This window comes from Brassica oleracea, chromosome C2, assembly GCF_000695525.1.
Source record: "Brassica oleracea var. oleracea cultivar TO1000 chromosome C2, BOL, whole genome shotgun sequence".
Lineage (NCBI taxonomy): Eukaryota > Viridiplantae > Streptophyta > Magnoliopsida > Brassicales > Brassicaceae > Brassica > Brassica oleracea.
In genome coordinates, this window is record NC_027749.1 from 50,345,920 (window position 1) to 50,369,258 (window position 23,339).

At 35.1% G+C, this 23,339-nt stretch overlaps 5 protein-coding genes across 6 annotated transcripts; 3 read left to right on the plus strand and 2 right to left on the minus strand.

The window, feature by feature from the left end:
* Positions 1-2,263, minus strand: LOC106327191 (26S proteasome non-ATPase regulatory subunit 14 homolog). Its single transcript, XM_013765269.1, has 6 exons — positions 2,060-2,263; positions 1,603-1,780; positions 1,416-1,497; positions 662-838; positions 409-576; positions 1-327 (listed from the first exon to the last, which is right to left on the minus strand). The coding sequence occupies exons 1-6, from the start codon at positions 2,187-2,189 to the stop codon at positions 136-138; spliced, it is 927 nt and encodes a 308-aa protein (XP_013620723.1). The 5' UTR covers positions 2,190-2,263; the 3' UTR covers positions 1-135.
* A 222-nt stretch (positions 2,264-2,485) lies between these two features.
* On the minus strand, positions 2,486-4,947 carry LOC106327189 (uncharacterized protein At5g08430). The gene is made up of 7 exons (XM_013765267.1): positions 4,818-4,947; positions 4,130-4,748; positions 3,948-4,057; positions 3,661-3,720; positions 3,497-3,547; positions 3,336-3,406; positions 2,486-3,243 (listed from the first exon to the last, which is right to left on the minus strand). Exons 2-7 carry the CDS (start codon positions 4,734-4,736, stop codon positions 2,616-2,618), a joined length of 1,527 nt encoding a protein of 508 aa, XP_013620721.1. The 5' UTR covers positions 4,737-4,748; positions 4,818-4,947; the 3' UTR covers positions 2,486-2,615.
* Positions 4,948-6,880: 1,933 nt separating this feature from the next.
* Positions 6,881-15,747, plus strand: LOC106327007 (sphingoid long-chain bases kinase 1). 2 transcript variants are annotated; one of them, XM_013764999.1, is made up of 10 exons: positions 6,881-7,083; positions 7,189-7,738; positions 7,819-8,178; positions 8,368-8,461; positions 8,569-8,606; positions 9,038-9,184; positions 9,277-9,376; positions 9,944-10,881; positions 10,962-11,085; positions 15,378-15,747. In XM_013764999.1, exons 2-10 carry the CDS (start codon positions 7,304-7,306, stop codon positions 15,599-15,601), a joined length of 2,460 nt encoding a protein of 819 aa, XP_013620453.1. In that variant the 5' UTR covers positions 6,881-7,083; positions 7,189-7,303; the 3' UTR covers positions 15,602-15,747. The 2 variants fall into 2 exon arrangements, with proteins under 2 accessions (XP_013620453.1, XP_013620454.1); XM_013765000.1 differs by lacking the exon at positions 15,378-15,747 and having other exon boundaries at positions 10,962-11,441.
* LOC106327008 (ferredoxin-thioredoxin reductase, variable chain) lies at positions 12,110-12,897 on the plus strand. The gene has a single exon (XM_013765001.1). The coding sequence runs from the start codon at positions 12,250-12,252 to the stop codon at positions 12,724-12,726; it is 477 nt and encodes a 158-aa protein (XP_013620455.1). The 5' UTR covers positions 12,110-12,249; the 3' UTR covers positions 12,727-12,897.
* Positions 15,748-17,054: 1,307 nt separating the features above from the next.
* LOC106325047 (high mobility group B protein 7-like) lies at positions 17,055-18,955 on the plus strand. The gene is made up of 8 exons (XM_013763069.1): positions 17,055-17,298; positions 17,439-17,521; positions 17,780-17,831; positions 17,931-18,053; positions 18,145-18,199; positions 18,315-18,359; positions 18,447-18,533; positions 18,607-18,955. Exons 1-8 carry the CDS (start codon positions 17,156-17,158, stop codon positions 18,766-18,768), a joined length of 750 nt encoding a protein of 249 aa, XP_013618523.1. The 5' UTR covers positions 17,055-17,155; the 3' UTR covers positions 18,769-18,955.
* The last annotated feature ends 4,384 nt before the right edge of the window (positions 18,956-23,339 follow it).

Sequence of the window (23,339 nt, forward strand, 5' to 3'; positions counted from 1 at the left end):
CGAGAGAAAAAAAATTGAAATAGCTGTAAGAAATAGGAATCACAGAGTACAATGAAACATTCTCAAGTTCTATGAGAAACACATAAAGAGTTGATTTGACTCAACAGAAAGATGCAGAAGAGGGGCAAAGCTTCTCTAGAAGACAACAGTGTCAAGCATGGTACCTAGCGTCTGAACAATGTTGGAAGACATCAAGTTGGAAGCATGTTCTTCCAGATGCTTCTTTGCGTCTTGTCTTCCCACATTCACGATCGCTAGTTTCTCTGGTGACAACTCGTCTTCCTCTTGTACCGCCTTGTTATACTTAGCAGCCAAGTTCAACATTTCCTGAGAGACAATGTCAATGAACACGAGTGTGACATGTTTGAATAAATAAAAAGATTGCAAAATAATCGAATCTTTTATTACCTGCACGGTCTGTTCGTTAGTCTTGGAGTGGGTGTCAAAGGGTCTTAGGGTCAGACCATCAGTCCATTTCTTCTTGTGGAGGTTTAGTAACATCTTCTCCTCGAGCTCGTTCTTCCTATAGTTGATGGCTATTGAATAATAGTGTCTGTTCAATCCATGAATCAAGGCCTGCATAGTAGCATCCAAAGTAAGTATCAGAGACATCAACTTAAGAAACAAAAAAAAAAACATGTTTCACTATGTGATCCATCACCTGGATGGATGGTTTGTTCAGGTGGCCAAGGTTGGACGTTGTCTGACGAGGTTCTTGCCCAAGCATAATGGTCTGCGGGTTTATGGAGCGGAACGCATCAATCACCACTTTGCCCTTCACACTTTGAATCGGATCAACCACCACTGCTACAGCTCGCTGGTTCAAAGCTTCAAAACTCTAAAAAAGCGCACAGATGTTCAACAATGAGCTTACACAGTCCAAGCCAAACTACACTATATAGATACGTAAGTCTAATATACACACTCTACAATGCAACCCCAATAATAAGAAGGCATAAGACACAAGAAGTAAACATTCTATAGTGTATGAGCCATTAATAAAGTCTTGAAGAAACCGAAAACGACAAACTCTTGAGACTGAATAGACACAAGGTATAGGACACAAGGAGTAATACTGAGCCATTAATACAGTATGTAAGATAAAATGTTCACACAAGGAGACTACATATACCAAGTACATAGTCCAATCCAAACTAGAGTATATACATAAGTCTAATATACACACTCTACAATTCAAAACCACTTAAACCAAGGCATAGGAGTAACATTCGATAGTGTATGAGCCATTAATAGAGTATGGAAGAAACAGAAAACAACAAACTCTTGAGATTGAATAGACGCAAGGTAAGAACACAAGGAGTAATACAAAACCCATTAATACAGTATATAAAACAAAATGTTCATACAAGGAGACTACATATACCAAGTATCAACAGAGAAAGAACACTACACACCTGTTGAGTATTGATATCAACACCAGAAAGCCAGCAGCCAAACCCAGGATGTGAATGATACCAACCCACCACCATTTCAGGTCTGAAAACACAATACATGAACTCATAAGACTCACTAAGGTGCACTTAGATTCTGCAAAAGTGTAACCTTTAGATGGGTGCAGAGAAGAATGATATGAGAATCTACCTTCCAGTCTGTTTGAGCATGTCGAGCATATTAGTCTGGAAAACATGATCAACAGCTTCAACACTAACACCAGTCCCACTCTGAGGCATCGCGAAAACATCAACAACCCTCACAGTGTACTCATCCACGAACTCTCCAAGCATCAACCCCATCACTTCCATTGGAACCCCAGCTCTCCCTGTAATCCACCACCAAATCACAAACTCAAAAATCTCAACTTTTTCTCAATACTCACTATGCAAATCCACGTGGCATCAGGTCACAAACTCAAAAATCAAAACTTTCTTCAAAACTCACTATGCAATCCACGTGGCATTAGGTCACAAATTCAAAATAAAAAATCACAACTTTCTTCAAAATCATTATTCAATCCACGTGGCGTTACGAGAGATAACAAAACAGATCGATGATCTTGGCAGAGGAAAGTGAAATTGGAGCTGAGGATTGGTGATTGTACCGTGTTTGAGCATCTTGAGGAGAGCGAGAGAGGAGATGTAAACCTGCTCCGAGGTATCGAGAGTCGGAGAATCAGGCGATGCGTGACCTAATCCGCCGCCGCCGCCGAAGATTCGCTGTAATCTCTCCATTATCAGATCAAATCAGTCGTCGTCTTCCTCTTCTGAATGTTTCCTATAAACCTCGTCGAGAGAGAGTTTTCTTTATGAACAAGACAAAGACAGGACATGGATCCTTTAGGCGAAGCTATTTACATTATTAGTCCTCGAATATTTCGTTTTTGTTATAATAGACCCTATAATTATGATTTTTAACTTAATTGCCCACTGATTTGTTGTGTTTATGTTTATATACTACACATGATTTGTATAGTTTTCTATTTCGTCAATATTAGTCCTTGTACATGTGGTTTGAATCAAGAATCTCAGTTACTCTTATCAATAAATCTTTATTCCACCTTCAGATTTTGAACATGTAACACATAAGTTCTCAATAAATCTCAGTTACTCCCAACTTAAGAGAACATGTTTTCAATAAACATAAGTTTTTTGTTGGGATTAGGCTTTGATACGAGGTAGGAGTTTGGTGAGGAGCACTGCAGACTCGATGCTGTTTCCTGTCTTCCAGACTTTGAAATCTGGAATGTCAACAAAGTATTCTTGGTCGCTCCACTCCTTGAGATCTGCTAGGGAGAATGGTCCATGCGTTTCTCCTTTAGGCATTTCATAGCACCACATCTTCTTCTTTGGATCATACTTCTCGTAACCTCCTTTGTCATTGCCCTCCTCCTCCTCTTCATCATCATCATCGCTCAGTTCAATAATCTCTGTTGGGTTTGGTTGAGCTTGAGGTTGGTCATAGATAGAGTCCTTGTTGTTCTGTGTGGTGATGACGTCTGATGGTTGCTCCACCATATCTTCTTCAATGACCTTCACATCATCATCTACACATTCAGGTTCAAGTTCTTCTGCAACAGCTTCCAGTGAATCTTTTAGTTCCTGTTTTTCGTCATGAAGAGGCTCAATGGATGCCGCAGGGTTTGGTTCCATGAAGTCATCCTCGATGTCCACATCAACATCTACACGTTCAGGTTCTTCAGAAATAACTTCCGGAACTTCAAGCAATAACCTCGACCGTTCTTCCGGATTGTTAAGAAGCTCCCTTCTATCCAGATACTGAGATAGTGTGCTAAGAAGTCAAGAAACAAACCAATAGAAAAGGAGTCTCACCTCAATATACAATACTATTAATAAATGCTTAAAAGAAAAAAAGGATATTCTCTTTTCCATCCCTTTTCACTGGCCTGATTAATTTTCCTTCGCAACATTTCAATTTCTCTGGCAATCCACTAAAAGACCTCCCACCAAAAAGTTTACAATGAGGTAATGTTATTTGATAATCATATCGAATAAAAAGAGCAAGCTAGCAACAACCATACATGTTTTGTCACATCTTCATGCAAACTTCTAACTTTTTCTTCCATATCCACCTGTCCATGGTTAAAGTGAACTTTTAATTAGATAACTGAAACAAGTCAGAAGCATTAGAATAAGCAGTCAAGTGAGCTATCACTAGCAACTACAACAAAATTAAGAAACTTACAACTGTAAGTCTCTTCACAGAGCCATTCTTCATTCTCTGTTGCAACTCTTCACATTCCTCCTGCCAAAATTAACAAAAAAAAAACTGTGATTAATAAACAGTAAGCACTATATGTAAGATGCCACTATCTATTAGTAAAAACAATTTAATTAAAAAAGCCCACTGCCAGTTCTCAAGACACAGAGAGGAACAAAAGGTTTTTGCACAAATAAAATATATCAAGAAACGAATATAAATCTTCAAAGCGCCTGAATATAGTGGAGCAAGTATAGCTCTGAGTACACCACCTGAGTGAAATCATCATCTGATAGTGCAGAGGAAGCAACATCCTTTAGATAATAACAATAATTTGTAACCTGAAGAAAGTATCCATCAATTGGATTCCCCTCCTTCACACCTAGATAACACAAAAAAAGAGAGTTAAACAAAGTCACAAATGAATCAGACTCAATCTCAGATGAAAAGTCACCTGTCACGTGAACAAGCTGACAAGGATTCTTGATCCTCACGAAACTTCCCACAACTTTACCCTCAAACGTCTCAGACGCCTTCGCTAGCTCCTCAACCAAACTCTTCCTCAAATACACAAGCTTAACGTTATCCCTCACTATAGCAGCAACACTCCCTCTAGGCTTCTTCTCCACAACCTCCTTATCCGATAAACACAACCTCCCCTTATCATCATCATCATCATCCTCCGAGCTGTAAAGATAATCAAACTCTTCGTCATCCTCCTGATTCTCAACGTAATGCTTAGCTACCAAATCAGGCAGCTTCGCCACGTTTATCTTCTGACACCCGAAAAGCAAACGCAGCTTCACATCGCAAGTTACTAACTTTGTCTTCTTCTTCTTCTTCTTATTCTTAGAAGATTGTGTTAGCTCCTCACGAATGTACTTTCTCACGATGAATGTAGCATCGTACTCGGAGATTTTGTCGGTGGTGTCTCTACCGAGTGACTCGAGAAAGTGGATCAGATTCTTCGAGCCCCACCCGACAAAGTCTAGCCTTTTGGGTTTTCTCGATCTCTTTCTGCTCAAAGGTTGTGACTTTTCGATGTGAGTGTGATCATCCATTTTAGTTAGACCCTGTGAAGGTTTAAAGGTTGGGACTTTTTAAAACCCTAGTTTTAGAAATCGACGTGGGGATGTTCGTACCTCGAGATGGGTTTGACGGAGAGGTTGAGATGAGGTGGAGTGTTTGATCCGGAGGAGGAGCAATAGGCGGCGGAGAGAGAGAGAGCTGGCGAGTGACGTATGGGGACTGGGACTGGTTGGAGTGGTGAAGAAGATGAAACGGCTTTTTTGCGGCATATTTGTTTTATTTTCGATTTATTGTTTTTTAATCCGATTTGGGCTTGAGATTGGGCTTGAGATTGGGCTTGGTATTAGTATTGGGCCTTGTTCTTCTTGAGAAGGATGAAGCAGCCAGAGAAAATTAGCATTTGGTTAGGAGGTCATAAGGAACTTTCAAGTGTGATTCGTTTTGATTGTGTACTCCTAGCTGCTTTTTTTTTTTTTTTTTGCTCATTCCCTTGTGTGTTTCAAATTTGTTAATCCACTGAAGTCATTACAAGACGACACTGCAAACAAAAAGAATAGGTTTTAGGAGGATTAAGATACAACGGTGCTACTTACACCATATTGAGCTATACTTTCACCACACCGAACCAATTTGTGAAATTTACGATTTTGTTTACATTATTTAAAATTTTATTCGTTAACTTTGCATAAATTATGATCAAATCGTAATTCATGTGATTTGAAACTTGGATTTCATAGGGTAGAACTATAATAATCATTTGGCGAAACACATTTCTACAACACAAGTCATTTAGTTATTGTAAAATATAAAAACTAATAGTTTTGATTTTGATGTTAAAATAAATCATGTTTGTATAGTTGTTTTTGGTAAAATGTTTGTATAGTTTTTCCTGATTGTTCCAGTTCTTTCTTGAAAATGTGAAGTCCATCGTGGTGTTAAGTTTCTGTAAAGACTGGTGGTGCAGATCAAATCCTGATGATTTTTTTTAAAGATCAAATCCTGATGATACTAAAACCATCTCAACTTTAAAATATGTAGATGTTTTTTTCTTTCAAAACAATATGGTATACACATGTTTTCTGACATTAAACACGTTTTTGTTGATTTATGGAATGTATTGGCTACATTCGCAACTAACAAATAAGATTCGTCACTCATGATTGCTTAGAGGATTTGCACAATACGTGTTACAAACTATTGTGAAATAGGTGTATAAGTCCAGAGTTATTTAAACAAACACAGTGATGAACGCAATAATGGCTTCTGATGTCCGAGCTTTTATAACGTAAAAGATGCTCTTTTAACAATTCTTATACACGATGCATCACTTGTCTGCTGCTCGAATTCGACATTGAATGTATATATAATTTCTTACTTTTAATTATTTTATGATATCTTTATAGGAATGGTCCTTGGACAGGGGACCATCTTCCCATCTACAATCTTCTTCCACTAATCCTTCTCCAATCATCCTTTTGATTAATTATAAAGTTATTACTAAGCTAAGCCATCAACTGACATAACATCGTCGTTTCTCTAAAAGTTAATTTGTTTTAATTAAGCAAGCAAATATATTGACACCTAAGCTAAAACCATTGTTAATAACTCTGTCTGCTTTGTTATATACATATTCAGCATATTCGGAGGGATCCAATAGTAACAGCTAGCAAGACCTGGTAAACTGAAGCTCTAGTAGTCCAATAATATCAATTATCATATTTTTTCTCCTAAATTTGGTATATCGGTGGTTGACTTTCTTATTAATTTATAGCTTTTTCTTTAGAATATTAGTTGTGTTGTGTCTCGTATTTTTATAATAATATAAATAAATACATCATCAGCAAATGATTTTCCAAAAGGGTAGGGAGCGTGTATGTTTAACGTAAAAAATAAGAAAAAATGGTCATGTTTTTTATGTTCCAAGTTACTATCGTAATCTTATCTTATCTTAGATAAACATCATAGTAAATGGTCTCCCCTATCATAAATGTGTAGTAAATAATGGAATCAAATTAATACTATATAGTCAACTCAAATCTAACAACTGGAAATGAAAACTGAATTAAAACTAGTAACGGGAATATTAAATTTTATCTTGAAATTAAAAATTAATATAACGATGAAAGAAATGAAATAAAATAGATTAAGATATTGGAAATAAAAGTCCAAAAAAGGCTAATGCAGTGGAAAATAAATAAACCCGAAAAGGAGGAAGGAGGGGGCCATAGCCTTTCTGCTGCGGAGTCGTAATCCAATCCCGAATCGAACAGACTCGACTCATCTCCGCCATCACCGCTTCATCTTCTATCTCCGTCACCAGGCGGTTCTCAGATCCTCCGATCCGGCAGCGTTTCATCACTTCTCCGCCGAGAGACCAAGGTAAGGAACGAAATAGCTAAGCACCTCTCTCTCTCTCTCTCTCGATTTGAAATTTCGATCGAATGATGCATATGAATCGATCCTTTGGTACGAATCCTCTTACAGGAAAGGAAAGCTTGCGAAATCGCGTAATCGGATCTGATAACGTAGCTACGTGGTTCGGATTAGGAATCGTTTGTTTGTGTATGCCAGAGAATCACAGAGAGATTAGCTTACGGATATGCAGAAGAGTGGCGTGAATCGTACTCCTTCTTTAAAAGTAGCCATCCCTCAGGGGTCGCAACAGTCGCTTAGGCGTTTAGGACTCTGCTCTCAGATAGCCACGGGAGGATCTCAGCAGTCTTCCCCTGTTGTATTCCCCGAGAAGCGGAGCAAGAAGGTGAAGGCGTCTTCTAGAGGCGGCGAGATTAGTAGTAGTGATCCAGAGGTTAAGCCAAAAGCTGATGAGCATCGGATTGATATTGGTGGAGGAGGGGATGAGAAGTCTGATTTGTTAGGTAGTCTTGTTTACTCAGGGAAGCTTTTGTTAGACAAGAGAGGGAAAGATGAAAGAGCTTCCACTGACGTGTTTAACAAGAAAGCAGTTGATGCAAGGCTTACTAGAAGAGCTTTGGTTTGGGGCTCTAACGTGCTACAGCTTGATGATGTTGTCTCGGTATAGTTTTTTTTCTTGTATGTTGGAGTACACTAACAGAGTCAAGAAACTTATCTATGCTTTTGTTATTTTTTTGACAGTTGACGTACAATGTTGGTCTCAAGCATTTCACCGTGCATGCTTATCCAATTGGGAAGGGTTGCTTCACGAAACCAAAGAGAAGCCGCAAAGATTTTCGTTTCATTGCACCTACGGTAGAAGAAGCTGTTCAGTGGGTGGCTAGTTTTGCAGATCAGCAGTGTTTTATCAACTGTTTGCCACATCCTTTAGTCTCGAAGAAACAGGGTTCGTCTGAGTTGTTTTCGGTGCCTATTGATACTCCTCCTGAGTTGGTCTTCAGGTGTAAGAGTGCACCCAAAATGCTTGTCATATTGAACCCTAGGTCAGGGCATGGACGATCTATCAAAGTTTTCAACGATGTAGTGGAACCTATTTTTAAGGTACCTTGTCTAGCTTTTTCTTTTATTTGGATGTTGACGTCTACATCGTCACATTGCTTCACCATTTTTAGGTTCTAATAGAACTTAGGTTTTGAACGAAGCTGTCCAATTCTCCAAATCCTATTATGCAACTTTCATAAAATAATTATGCTTTTTGTACCTTGTGTGTGATTTTATAAACTCTCACAGCTGGCCGGGATTAAGATGGAGGTTGTCAAAACAAATAAAGCGGGTCATGCGAGAGAGTTGGCTTCCACTGTCGATATTAGCTTATGCTCAGACGGTACCTATGCTTGGTCTATCACTGAACGATATGATTTACATTTCTAATATGCGCATTTTTATTTTACATTTCTACTATTACTTATGAGATCTTGATAATTCTTCCAGGGATAATTTGTGTTGGAGGTGACGGAATCATCAATGAGGTGTGATTAGCTTTTCTATTGATTTTATATTTTCTTTAGCAGTTAAGTTTTGGGAAATGCTGTTCATATTATTCCGAACTGCTTTTTCTTATCTGCTCTATACTTACCGAATCCCCGTGCTTCTGAACCAATTTTGTATTGAATGGAACTCTACTGGTCTTTTTCAGCGTGCTCGTGCCAGTTTGCAAGCATGCTGAATCATGTTAAGAGTTTAGTAACTCTTATTCTCCGGAGCTAGGGCTTTGGGATGTATCTTATAAGGAATTACTTGATCGAATGAAACACATGCATAGTTGATTTTTTTTCCAATGTTGACTCTCTAGGTAGATTAAGATGCATGGAAAATATAGCCTTTGATGTTAACCTCTCGTACATTCTATTTACTTTGAATGAACTTTTATCTCATTGCCTCCCCCTTTCCAATGTTGCAGGTTCTTAATGGTCTACTCACTCGAAGTAATCAGAAAGAAGGGGTTTCTATCCCAATTGGAATAGTTCCTGCTGGCTCTGATAACTCGTTAGTTTGGACTGTTCTTGGTGTTAGAGATCCTATTTCTGCAGCACTCTCTATTGTGAAGGTACTTTGAGCTTATATCCTGTTGGTCCCTGATTTGGTTTATCCGGCCAGCAACATTATTTCTCAGCTCTAAGCAATTTTTTGTTGGTTTAGGGTGGCCTAACAGCTACTGATGTATTTGCTGTTGAATGGATTCATACGGGTGTAGTACACTTTGGAATGACTGTTTCCTACTATGGTTTTGTTAGCGATGGTAAGTGAGAATACCTGTGTGGATTGTCTTGTTAGAGCTTCCATTAATGAACAGTATATCTGGTGTGATCAGTTATGATTATGTATTCCTAGCTTCTTTGCTCATTCCTGTGTCTGCAACTGTTTGTATCTTTCATGCATTTTAGAGGATAATATATTCATTCTTCCTTAAACATCTCAACTGTCACAGTGGGAACACTCTATTGACTAACACTATGCTTGCTTGTCATAGCATTCTGCAAGATTGTCAGAGTATGCACTACTCTCTTCAATGATGAATTTAGAAGCTGAAAATTGCTCAGTTCTTCTAGCATACTGTGGTTAAAAGAAAACACATTGAACTCGTCAAAATGCTGGAAATCTCTCTCTAGTTCTTTTACAATTCCGACTTGTGTTTGATGTATTAGTTTGAGTTATAGATGCTGTTTCGTGTTTGACAGATTGATTCTTTCTGTGAAGTATTTCTCTTGCACATACCAGTACTTTCATGCATATAATATTCTTCGACTTAACTTTTCTATACCTAATATTCATGGGTTTTAAACTTTCTTTCATTGTTTATTTGCAGTTCTGGAGCTCTCTGAGAAATATCAAAAACGCTTTGGTCCTATGCGTTATTTAGTAGCTGGATTTCTCAAGTTCATGTGTTTGCCAAAGTATAGCTACGAAGTAGAATATCTTCCAGCGCAAAAAGAGGATGCAGAAGGCAAAACTAGTCTTGAAAAGGAAGTTGTTGATGTGCAAGATCTCTACACGGATGTAATGAGGAGATCAAGCAAAGAAGGATTACCTAGAGCCTCCAGTTTATCAAGCATCGACTCTATAATGACCCCAGGCGCAGGCGAACTAGACACATGTAGCAGCACACACGCCAGCGCCGAGCCATCTGAATATGTTCGCGGAATAGATCCTAAAATGAAGCGAATGTCCTCTGGCAGAAGAGATATGGCAGCTGAGCCAGAGGTTATTCATTCTCAAGGACAGTCAACGACCCCTAATTGGCCAAGGACAAGGTCAAAGTCAAGAACAGATAAAGCATGGATGGGGTTAACATCCGTGCAGGATCCTCCTCCAAATCGATGCTCATGGGGAAACACCGGTGCTCACGACAGAGAAGATATTTCATCTACTGTATCCGACCCGGGTCCGATCTGGGATGCGGGGCCCAAATGGGACAGTGAACCATCAGCTTGGGATGTTGAGAACTCGATCGAGCTGCCAGGTCCCCCGGAGGATATAGAGACAGGACTGAGGAAGCAAACCATGACACCGAGATTCGAAAATAAATGGGTTGCTAGAAAGGGACATTTCCTTGGCATCATGGTCTGTAACCACGCTTGTCGGACAGTGCAGAGCTCTCAAGTCGTGGCTCCCAATTCAGAACATGACGATGGTACAATGGACATGCTCTTGGTTCATGGGTGTGGAAGACTGAGGTTGATTAGGTTTTTTATCCTTCTGCAAACCGGTCGACACCTTTCGCTTCCTTATGTTGAGTGTGTAAAGGTAATCTTTTTTATTCCTTGTGCTAGTGTAAGCCTAGACGAGAGTGTGGTTTGATCAAAATGCATTACAAATTGAATCAGGTGAAGTCGGTGAAGATAAAGGCGGGAAAACAGACGCATGACGGTTGTGGTATAGACGGAGAGTTGTTCGCATTGAATGGAGAAGTGATATCGAGTATGCTACCGGAACAATGCAGATTGATCGGTAATGCTCCTGAACGACATTAGTAGTTATATTAAATTTCATCAAATTATGTGGATGGAAGGTGAGAAAGAGAGAGTCCAGGTGGTGTCTATAGGATTCGTTTTTTGGTGGTTTTTGTTCTGGTCGGCGGCGTCAATAGCTCTTGTGATAAAGAGGAATAAGATTGAGAGTATGAAACTGTGATCACCATCCTTCCCTTTGTATATTCTTTTTCCCTTTTTCAATGTGTGTTTGAATATATATATATATAGATATGTACTATATAATATGTGTTATCCAACAATTGTTTGTGTTTCGCTTGAATATGTCAACACTAACAGGTTTATATACTACTTGTAGTAGGCCTGGAATTTTTATCCGAGATCCGGATTCGATCCGGATCTGATCCGAAAATCCGAAGGGCCGAATCCGGATCCGGATAGTAAAATGTTGGATCCGTCAAAGCCGGATCTGGATATCTTAATTTTTATGTCTAGATATCCGAATTCGTAAGTTTTATTAATAAGTATTTCAAAAATAGTAATATTTATATATATAAATTAATTTTATTTAATATATTTTCATTTTTATAATAGTATGTATAGATTTTATGTAAATTTTGTAATATTTTACATAGAATAATTAAAGACATTATATGTATTTTTATTTTTAAATTATTGTTAATATTTTATATATATATTAATATTATTTTTATTTATTTTAAAGATCCGGATATTCGCCGGATATTACAATTTTTAGAAGGATATCCGACACCCGGATATTCGAAAACCCTGGATCCGGATAAAGATAGTAAAATTATGGATCCGTCGTATAAGGATCCGGATCCTTAAAATTACCCGGATACCCGTGTGTTAAACTTTTAACATAACATGAAAAATATCATAGTTAAACTTTTATTCTGCAGAGCAGAGCATCCATCAGCCGCACGTTCCTGATCCTGTGAAATTTTCGCATTGTCTTTTATTCAAAGACACGTGTGTCCTTCATTTTCTTAGTATTCACTCTTATCCATTTAATTTCCTAAACCTTTATTAGTGTGCATCACTTTTATTACAGAACAGAACTGAGAAAAACGAAACACTTGTTTATTTTTTCCGACAGATCGATTCCCACTTTCCCAATCTTTCTTCCAACACACAGATTCTCCTCTCTCGGCACTCAGATATGAGTAGCCTCATCGCTTCATCCGCCACCGTTCTCCCTCCGTCCTCTCACGGCGGCCCCACGGCGCTCAAATCTTGCGCCGCCCCACCTCTCGCCTCCCAATCTCGAATCAAACGCGCGAGCTCGAGAAGAGCTTCAACCATGACGGTTCGATGCGACGTAGCTACCAAAACAGCTGATTCTGTGAACGCAGAGGAGGCCGAGCTTTCGGAAGAAGAGATCGAAGCGAAGGCGAAGGTGGGATCTTCGATCAGAGTGACTGCGCCGCTGAAGGTTTACCATGTGAACCGCGTCCCGGAGGTTGTTTTGGAAGGGATGGAAGGTAAGCTGAAAGACTACGTGGCCGTGTGGAAAGGGAAACGAATATCAGCTAATCTTCCTTACAAGGTTGAGTTCTTCAAAGAGGTTGAAGGTCGTGGTCCTGTTAAGTTCGTCGCTCATCTCAAGGACGACGAGTTCGAGTTCGTCGATACTTGATGATGAAACAACAAAAGGCAGATTCTTTTTCTCTTCTTGTGTTTGGTGAAGCCTGGGAATGGAGAGAATGATTTGTATGTACTGAGAACACTGGTGTATGTGTGTGTATACCTTTAGCAATCATATACATATTCAGCTCTTCACCTTCCATTGTTATTATTGATTCATCCATTGCCTTAATCTTGATAGATAGTTATCATCTAAGATATGGTTCATAAGGGGAATTTTAGGTTGTGATTGTTTCAGACTCTTCCTTGTCAAGAACAAATGAAATGTAGAAAAGGTTGGATCTTCTTGATACATGTATGGACTTTGATCATCTCTAGGTTGGTCTTGATGTAGTTCATAAGGGGAATTTTAGGTTGTGATTGATTTTAACTCTTCCTTGTCAATAATCAAGTTCCAACTTAGGGGGTTACTAGATTTGGAGTTTGCAACTGAAACTAGCTAAGCTTTATTGAAATGTAGAAAAAATATTGGGTCTTGATCACAATGGTATGGGCTGACTCAGGGTTTTGTGGATCACAATGATTCTACTAGATTGAGTTAGGACTTGAGACTGTAACATTGTTGAGAAAGTAACCTGTTCTCGAAAGGTCTCATATAGTGTGTGGTATGGAATGGATATTGTGCAGTGTCTCATAGCCCCCCATGCAGTTAGATCGTCCGTTATTATCAAAGCCAAAGCTTCTACCAGTCCAACGTTGGTCCGTGATAATTGTTGAAACATTGTATATTTCTTTACATAAAAGCTGGAAAATTATTGACAGGGTCCATGGTAATAAAATATGTATCATCTATAATGTGGATTTGGTTCCAAGGGGAGTCTTTACAAATACTAAACCTGATTCTTACTAAGTTAACCATAAGAGCTTGGAAGACTAGATCACCCCGGGTTAGCTCTGCTTCTTCCTTGTCACTTTTATCTTTGTCTTTGCGTTGGCGAAGCAGAAATCTCTTCTTTGCTCTAACTTCGGTGCTGGTGCGTCTAGAGAGAGAGAGGAGACACAAAGAGAGAAGCCATATGGGTTGGTCTTCTAGCTGTTCTTTAGGAGTACTAGAGTTTATGATATTTAGAAAGAGAGACATGTTTTGCTATTAATACATCCATATAAATTTTGGCTCAGTGAGCTGAATAATTTTTAGTGGTTTCTTGGATTTCATCTTCGATTTTCAATCTCATGTTTTACATTCTTAATTTTATGAGCCAAGAAGCAGTTTTTTTTGGACATGTACCATGTCCTTCGATAAGATCCATTAAATTAGCGAATTCAGCTCAACAATAAGAAAAAATACTAAAAAATATCTAGATGACTTTCTTCTTCTTTTTTTTTTGTGCGATTATTTTTTTCTTTCTATAAATAGACATAAACTAGTTTAAAGAAGAATCATTCATAAACACATAAAAATCGGCATAGAACTATAGTTTAGAGATTTGTCATCTTAAACACTCTTCTTAACGGTGTTTCAAAAAAAAAAAAAAAAAAAAAAAAACACTTTTCTTAACGAATTCTAACCGATCTTGATACAATTTTCTTCATAATTAATGGTGATTCTTATGATAATTATCTTTCAAATAATTTAGCATCAGTTTAATCTTGAATTCGGCGAATTCAGATTCAACAATTTTAAAGAGAAAAAAATCAATTCAAATCTTAAATATATGAGTAAATTAAATTGTTCCAAGTTTCACTTTGAAGAGAGTTTCTTAACCTTTGATGCAGCTGATAGATGCCAAACGAAATGTAAGACATTTAAAGAAGAGGAAGAATACAGAGAAAAACTTATGGAAATTAAAGACATAATAAAAACAAAACTTGGAAAAAGAGGACATTCTCTAAAAACTGCAATAAACCCAACTGACTATAGATTACTTGAGGAGACGAAATTGCCAAAACCATGTAACGGTATTGTCATCAACTACCTAATAAAAACAAAACTATTCCTTTGTGTAAACATAAAATACAAAACAATTATTTTCTGATATTATAAAAAATGTTTTTAAAAAATGACATTGACTGTGAAGTAGCAAACCCATGCCTCTGCTCCGCGCTACGTTAAGAGACAACGACCATACATGGCTAATGGCTTTTTTGCTATACAACTTACCCTTCTACACCTTCTACGTATCCTCCTCTTTTATTCCCAGACCATGCTGTTCACTTTCGTTTGTCTCTTTTGTAGATTTAGATTCTCTTCTTGGATCTTACTTTTTTCTTTTCATTTACGTCATTATTGACCAGAATATTCTAGCTAGTTTAAGTTAAACAATTTGTATGTACTTAACACGATATGAAACCAAAAAAATACAACCATTGATTAAAATTTTGGCTAGGATGTAACTTATATTTCCCATGGACTTGAGATGCATGTGTTTTGTGGCATTAAACATTACGTTTGGTGAACAGTATTATATGTCAAAGTTTAACTCCCCACCTGTAATTCAATGCCTGATGAAACTGTATAGTCTTATAGTATGCATGTGATTCTCTGAAGAATGGATGTAATAATCATAAAGTATAAATAAATAAATAAGCGAGAGGTCAACATCAATTCTCCCTCTTGGTACAACAAAGAGAGAGATACTGCTTTTTATAAGTAGTCTTCCTCCTCCACGTTTGACTTTATTCACACTCTTTTTCACTTTGCAGCTCTCCCCTATTCTAAGTTTCTAACATTCGACCCCTCCAGAAAAGAAGAACCAAAAATGGGATGCATGGAGCTAGGGAAGAAGAAGAAGAAGCTGGTAAGACGCATTTTGTGGAGAATCAGAGCAAAGATTAAGAAGATGAGATCACCAAGAGACAAGAATAAGAAGCAGACCAGTTTCAACTATGATCCTCTTAGCTATTCTCTTAACTTCGACTCTCCTTAAACCGGCAAATATATGTCTTCTTTCTCTTTTCTTCCTATATCAGCTTGTGCGATATTTAAATGTATGTTTCTAATTATAGGTATGTTGTTTTCCTCTTCTATGACTATGTATTAGGTTTCTAATTAACATGTTGTTTAAGTTCATCATCTTCCCTAAATTTAAATTTCCAGTATATTAGGTTTCTATTAACTGTTTTAATTCTTTAACTGAAAATATGATAATTATATAGTTTGAATGATATTAAACTGTATCCGTTATGTAAAATGTTTATTTTTCATCATGGAGGTAAAAAAAGTTAGTCCATAATCTCCCAATGATATCATACACTGTATGAAACACAGAAGAGAGAGAGTTTCTACACATAGTCACCTATCTAATCATGTTGACTGAGATTCATTTATCATTAGAAAAATGAAGAGAGAGTTAGGACAATTGAACCATTAGATATTCCGCAAAACCCATCCTAACTTGAATTATAGTCATATAGATATCTACAGTGGTCTTCATAGCCAATTAGTCTTTACATGTATATATATTTACTACACAGTTTATAAGCTATTAAACAAAATATTAAATAAGGGGAGACTAGACTTGAAAGAAAGAGAGAAGAGAAGAGAAGAGGTCAGGGGTCTGAGATTCTCTGAGGTAGGCACAGTAAGCAAGAAGTGGTAAATTCACCTTCCCATCACCCTAAATCCCTAAATGTCTTCTCAGCTCTGAAACACCCCCCACATGGCTATATTACTTCACAGCCTTTTTCAGATCTTTACCGTTATGCATACACACGGTACTAATTTTACTATTTTTATTTAACCACGTTTAAATCTAAAAATAGTCATGTATGGATAAGAAAAAAACATGAAAGTTATGTTTCTCATTATATAAGTTTTGTTTACTGGTCTTAGAGTAGTTTACTGGTCTTTTAGCTATATAACACTATTTATACTTACACTATGAAATAGATTTAACAAATAAAAATGAACCAGTTATCCATAATAAGAAAGATGTTTTAAAGTCGCACAAATTTTCTGAAAAGTTTGAAAGCAGCAGTTCTTGCTTTCTTCTCATTTCTTTGACATATTATTATTATTTTTTAATGTTGAAAGATACCCCACTAATAAAGCCCCTCATATATTCAATATAGATTGGGCTAGATCATTTGAAGATACATTGGGTACTCTCGAATTTTATAGATAAATGGGCCTTTTGGCCCAACGATTTTAACCACGAAACCCAAATTAAACAAAGGAAAAAGAGACCGCGAACACTAAATATCAACAATAGCGAATCTTGACCGTTCATTAGCATCCTTACACAAAACCAACGGTCAATAGTTCGCCAGCTCATAGATCCGTGTCAAAAAACTCAAAACAAAAGTTTTTTTTTCGCGGGACTTATTACTTGGCGCCACAACTTAACGAAAACGAGTTTCGTTTCCCTCTCAATAACTCCCTTTTTCTACTCACTCCGCTTCTCCGAAACTCTCTCATCGATCCTCAATCTCAACAAAAAAGATTATATTCTCTCCTTCAGATCTAGAAAAAAAAGAAAGAGATGGCCGGTGGTCGTGGATCGTCGAAATCAACTGCACCCAAACCGAGGAAGAGGGTTGAAGCTGAATCCAAACCCGAAACAACCACCAACAACAACATCAACACCTTGCTTCGCGCTAAAGATGGCAGCGCCTTTGCTAAATGGTAAATCATTCTTCTCAGTTTGTTACCCAATCTATTATGGTAATGTACAAAGTATATATATAGTTGATGCTAAACCGAACTAAACCAGCTTAATTTAATTGTAACCAATCTAAACCGGCTAATACAATGTGAATTTACAGTGAAGGATGCAACAAGAACGTAGCTGTTGCGCTTATCAGTATGCACAATTGCAGCCTCGACGCTAAAATTCGAGTCAATCTCGGTAAAATCTATTCTCTTTCGTTTTCCAGATCTTTCGGTTTAATGGTTAGTTCGGTTCGGTTAGTTTGAACTAAATCTGATAAAAATCCGGTTTAGCAATCAGTTAGTTTAGTTTTTTAGAAATTCCACCGAACTGAAAGGAAGTTTTCTATTTCCGGTATTGATTATAGGTTAATTTGGTTAAAATCTTGGATACTTTTTGGTTAAATCCGGTTCATTCGGTTTGGAATTTGATGTATTTCATCTTAATTTTTTTCAGAAGCACAAGTTGTTGAGACACAAACCGAGGCTAAGAAGAAACCTGCTGAGAGGTAAAACTCGTTGGTAACCCTTCCTTCTAATTCTATATATATTTTTTTTTAAATGTGATCTTGACTTTTTTTTTTTTGGTATTGTTTGGACTTCATCAGGAAGAAGTCAACATCTGATGAACCTAAGGCAAAGAGACTCAGGAAGTCCAAGGATGAGAATAAGAAGAAGAGCTCTTCCTCCAACAAGCCCAAGCGACCTCTTACAGCCTTCTTCATCTTCATGTAATGTCCATCATCACTTGAACTTCTTGTTATATACTGTTAGAGATGATGATGATGATGATGATGATGATGCTGCCTTTCACTTATGCAGGGCTGATTTCCGCAAAACTTTCAAAGAAGAGAATCCTGACGCTGGCGTTAAGGATGTAAGAATCTGACCAAGTTTGTTACTTTACTTGCGTAGTACGCTACTGTTTTACTTGCGTAGTACGCTAGTGTTTACAGGGTTTAATAAACTATGGTATCTATATGGTTGTGTAGGTTGCAAAGCAGGGTGGTGAAAAGTGGAAGTCTTTGGATGAGGAAGTGAGTTTGCTCTCTTCTTTTGTTTCTTCCTTTGAGTTTCATCATTGTTGTGGTCTTAACTCTAATTTTTGTTCTTTGACCGTGTAGGAGAAGAAAGTTTATTTGGAGAAAGCTGCTGAACTAAAGGCTGAATACAACAAGTCACTGGAGAGCAGCAACGATGATGATGAGGAAGTATGTGTTTCGTTTATTAATGGTTTTGTCTTTTCCTTTTTCTGAGTCCTAAGATGATATGGTGACATTTCAGGAGAATGAGCAGGAGAAGGAAGCTGATGATGCTGAAGAGAAGCAAGCTGATGATGAGGCTGAGGAGAAGCAAGCTGATGATGATGAGGCTGAGGAGAATGAAGTTGAGAAGAAAGAGGCTGAAGGTAAAGAAGAGGAAGATGAGATTTTGGATGACTACTAGATATGTTAAAATATTTCTTTGGTTTAATCTCAATGAAATGGATTCAACTCTTTATCCTGATGGTGCATTGTAAATTTTAAACTTTCATTAGTTATCTTAAGATGGTTGTGTGAGCAGCATGTGAGGTTTTTGTAGTTCACTCCTTTCTTGTTTAGACAAGTATTGAAGATTAATGTTTTTAGTTTCACCACTGTTGTAGATCTGAAAGCTACTGTTTGTTCTAGTCTTAGAGCATAATTATTGAAGTATTCTTAAGTTGATATTCTTGCCGGAATATAAGAACCCGTTTCTTAACTTTTAATTAAAAAAACTAAGAATCAGTTCTTAAATAAGAGTTTTAAGAGATGGTTTTAACTTTTTTAGTTTAAAGTTAAGAGACGAGTTCTTATATTTCGCTAAGAATCTCATCCTAAGAACCTCCTAATAATCATGTTCTTAGCGCTTTAATCAATTATATGGTGTCCTTTACCCAAAAAAAGATACTTACATATACAACATTTTAAATTGAATATTATTCAGGCTCTGGTAGAAACGACCTACTTCAAATATAATTACAATTATGCTTCTTAAATGTCATTGTGACATACTCCCTCGAGTCCCTTCTATTAAACGTAGGGGTCATGTGCATATATATATATATATCATCTTTCTCCATTAGATCAAATAGTTGCCTATGAGATCATCTGTTCAAATAGACCAGTCCTATTAAACATTATTGATCAAACTTCCGATATTCCAGACAAAAATTCGATAAAATTCGATAAAATGAATTTTAATGCAGTCATGACATTGATTATGTTGTCTTTAAGAAAGGAAAAACATCAACCATACAATGTCAACTACATATAAATTCGTCTACACTATTAAAAAAAATTATTCTAAAATCTAAAATAAAAAAAATTATTCAACAATAGACCTTCAATATTTAGACATTAATTATTAAAATGAATTAAAATATATCATACAACATATTATACCATGACATCTTACATTAGATAGTTCCAAATATTTAAAAAATCAAATTTGATAAGAACACTTTCGTAAACCATCCATTAAAACAAAATTATATATATTATGTAAATTAATTTTTATACAAATTATTTATATTACAATTTGTTATCTAATATAAGTTCAAAAACTATTACAAAGCTCATAAAAATATATACTAGCTAAAAATATATCAAATAAATTTTAAATCTCACTAACTCAACAAATTAATGTAACTCTTCTAAATGCACCCAAAATATAACGAGGGAGAATAAGTATGGTCATTTGGATCTTCGGATTGGGTATAGATTGGTTCCTTCTGGGTCTAGGTTATTCAGGTCGTATATCTTTGGACTTAACTAGGTCTTTGGAAATTTTCGATTCGGGTTCGGACCGGTTCCTTTCGGGTATGGGTGGATTTGGGTCCATAATTCAAATACAAGTAAGATACCTGTAATTTTTGGATACATAACAGGTCTGGATCAGTTTGGGTATTTAGAACCCAAATAAAATCCAAAGTACCCAAAACATGAACAATATTTTGAAACACAAAAAAGTACCCAAAAATTCAAATAAATACATGAAAAACATTCAAATACCTAAAAAATCCGAAATTTTACCCAAAATCTAACCCGAGGAACTAAAAAATACCCAAAATTTTATCTGAATACAAAAATGTATTTTTGAAATTTTACCCAAAATCTAAAACTCTAACCGAAAACTCAAACAAAAAACTTAAAAAATATCCGTAATACCAAAATATATCTGAAATACTCAAATGTATCTAACATACACAAAATATTCCAGGTACTTAGGATACCAAATCGGATCTCTGGTAGGTACCGAACAGAAATCCACAGGTCCAAAAAAAACCCAATATGTATTTTTGTCTGGACCCAAAGCGAACATGTATTTTCAGGTTGATTTTGATTTGGTTTTTTCGGGTCTGGATAAAATGCTCAGACCTAAAAGAGAATTACATAAAAGTGTACTTATAATCTTAAATAAATTATTTCATAAATGATATAATTTTTTTTAAAAAATTATTCTTTCTTCTATGTAATACAACTTTTGTAACATAATAATGTATAACAACCACAAAATAATAATTTAAATCAAAATTTGTTATAATAAAAAAACCTGTATTTTTGAAACGTGGATCAAAATCTAGTATTCATCAACTATATATGTGTATAAAAACCATGTGAATATAACATGGGTGACGGATTGATGAAGTAGCATGTATATTATATGGTGGGAGACAATTCAAATGGATCTTCTTGTTGTGTGTTTTATATAACTAATTTCTTGCTTCTTTCTTGCTTTTTATATAGGATTTTTAACGTTAAAATCTTTTTTTTTTTTGGGTAAAAACCTCCAAACTAAGTATTATACGAAAAAACTCTTAAACTAACTTTATTTAATGAATTAAACCCTAACAGTTCATAATTACCATTACTACCGGTAAATCTTTAGTTTAGGGGTTTCTAAATTAAGTAAAAATAGTTGAGGGATTTTACCATTAAAAAAATCAAAATTTTAAAATATTATCTAAAAATTAGTAGCTCAAATTTTCAAAATTAGCATTTTTTAAACTTTTTGGTAAATATATGAGTTTGATGTGTTTTTAACATCAACATTATATATGTATAAATTAAAAATGTAAAAGCCTAGAAAATGTAATAAAAATTATATCTTACCTAATAAAAATGTAATAATAAAATCTTTTGATAGTTTTTAAAAATGTTAAAAAAAGAAAATTATCTAAAGATTTACCTGTTGTAAAATTAATAAAATACTAAAAATGTAAAAAATAAGAAAATGGAAAAAAAAATTATATCGTATCTAATAAAAATGTAATAATAATTTTTTAGATAATTTTTATTATATTTTCTTGGTTTTTACATTTTTAATTTATACATATTAAAAACACATCAAACTCATATATTTATAAAAAAAAATTAAAATGCTAATTTTGAAAATTTAAGTTACTAATTTTTAAATAATATTATAAAATTTTGAGTTTTATTTTATTTTTTTATATATTTTTAGTGGTAAAACCCCTTAACTGTATTTACTTAATGTTGAAATCCTAAGCTAAAGATTTACCGGTAATAATGGTAATTATGACATATTAGGGTTTAATTCATTAAATAAAGTTAGTTTGAAGAATTTTTCATTAAATATATTTTTTTTTTTTTGAAGAAAAGATTTCATATTAAATGCATGAGAATAAAAATATTACAAAGCCTCTGGCTAGTTTTTTGGGCAAGGCCCAGTGCTAAAACCCATACAAATTGAACCTTACTTGAATCATTTCCTAGTTACTCTACGAGAGAGCCCAATTGGCTAGGCCCAGTCTGAGAAATAGAGCGATGGGGATATCAGATATGTTCAATTGGCTAGGCCTAGTTACTCTATGAAAGAGCCCAATTTTTTCGTTAGATACTTAGGTCGGGGGTTTTTCCAGAACAAACTTAGTTGAAAGGTTTTAACGTTAAAAATTTATTTTATTTTTGTAAATATATAAGATATGTTCCTAATTAATTAGAACATTAAAAATCAAATATTACGTAACACTTTCTGAATAGGTGAGAGCATATTGGGACCTTTCTATGTTGGCATCGCTACTTTTTGATGCCATTATTGTCATGCTACGATAACAAAGATCGGTTATAATTCATTTATTATATATATAAAAATTTTTAACGTTAAAAACTCTCAACTAAATTTGTTTCGGGTAAAAACTTCAAACTAAGTATTTAAAAAAAAATCCCAAACTAACTTTATTTAATGAATTAAACCCTAACATGTCATAATTATCATTACTATCTATAAATCTTTAGTTTAAGGGTATCAACATTAAGTAAACATAGTTGAACGGTTTTACCATTAAAAATAAAAAAATAAAAAATAAAATTCAAAATTTTATAATATTATTTAAAACTTAGTAACTTAAATTTTCAAAATTAGCATTTTAATTTTTTTTTTGTAAATATATGAGTTTGATGTGTTTTTAATATGTATAAATTAAAAATATAAAAACCCAGAAAATATAATAAAAAATATCTAAAGATTTATTACTGTATATTTATTAGATAAGATATAATTTTTATTACATTTTCTTGTTTTTTTACATTTTTAATATTTTAGTAATTTTATTACATGTAAATCTCTAGATAATTTCCTTGTTTTTACATTTTTAGAAATTATCTAAAAAATTATTATTACATTTTTATTAGGTACGATATAATTTTTATTACATTTTCTAGGTTTTTACATTTTTAATTTATACATATATAATATTGATGTTAAAAACACATCAAACTCATATATTTACAAAAAAAAATTAAAAATGATAATTTTGAAAATTTAAGCTACCAATTTTTAGATAATATTATAAAATTTTGATTTTTTTAATGGTGAAACCCCTCAACTATCACTACAAGAAAACATATTTTTTACTAGGGCAGTATTCGTTGTAAATTCGTCGTAAACGGGGTGTTACGACGAATTAACGTCGAAAGACGTTTCGTTGTTAAACGTCCGTCGTAACGGAGGTTTCGTCGTAAACGACTCGTTAC

What these genes read in the sequence shown, in the direction of transcription:
- LOC106327191 (XM_013765269.1), bottom strand. Translation starts at nt 2,189, where the DNA reads ATGGAGAGATTACAGCGAATCTTCGGCGGCGGCGGCGGATTAGGTCAC. An exon ending in TGAACAAACCATCCATCCAG is followed by an intron (nt 577 to 661) that starts GTGATGGATCAC and finishes GCTACTATGCAG; the next exon opens with GCCTTGATTCATGGATTGAA. An exon ending in CTAACGAACAGACCGTGCAG is followed by an intron (nt 328 to 408) that starts GTAATAAAAGAT and finishes ATTGTCTCTCAG; the next exon opens with GAAATGTTGAACTTGGCTGC.
- LOC106327189 (XM_013765267.1), bottom strand. Translation starts at nt 4,736, where the DNA reads ATGGATGATCACACTCACATCGAAAAGTCACAACCTTTGAGCAGAAAG. An exon ending in TCAGCTTGTTCACGTGACAG is followed by an intron (nt 4,058 to 4,129) that starts GTGACTTTTCAT and finishes TGTGTTATCTAG; the next exon opens with GTGTGAAGGAGGGGAATCCA. An exon ending in CTGTGAAGAGACTTACAGTT is followed by an intron (nt 3,548 to 3,660) that starts GTAAGTTTCTTA and finishes AACCATGGACAG; the next exon opens with GTGGATATGGAAGAAAAAGT.
- LOC106327007 (XM_013764999.1), top strand. Translation starts at nt 7,304, where the DNA reads ATGCAGAAGAGTGGCGTGAATCGTACTCCTTCTTTAAAAGTAGCCATC. An exon ending in GTGACGGAATCATCAATGAG is followed by an intron (nt 8,607 to 9,037) that starts GTGTGATTAGCT and finishes CCAATGTTGCAG; the next exon opens with GTTCTTAATGGTCTACTCAC. An exon ending in CAGCACTCTCTATTGTGAAG is followed by an intron (nt 9,185 to 9,276) that starts GTACTTTGAGCT and finishes TTGTTGGTTTAG; the next exon opens with GGTGGCCTAACAGCTACTGA.
- LOC106327008 (XM_013765001.1), top strand. Translation starts at nt 12,250, where the DNA reads ATGAGTAGCCTCATCGCTTCATCCGCCACCGTTCTCCCTCCGTCCTCT.
- LOC106325047 (XM_013763069.1), top strand. Translation starts at nt 17,156, where the DNA reads ATGGCCGGTGGTCGTGGATCGTCGAAATCAACTGCACCCAAACCGAGG. An exon ending in GGCAGCGCCTTTGCTAAATG is followed by an intron (nt 17,299 to 17,438) that starts GTAAATCATTCT and finishes GTGAATTTACAG; the next exon opens with TGAAGGATGCAACAAGAACG. An exon ending in GGAAGTCTTTGGATGAGGAA is followed by an intron (nt 18,360 to 18,446) that starts GTGAGTTTGCTC and finishes TTGACCGTGTAG; the next exon opens with GAGAAGAAAGTTTATTTGGA.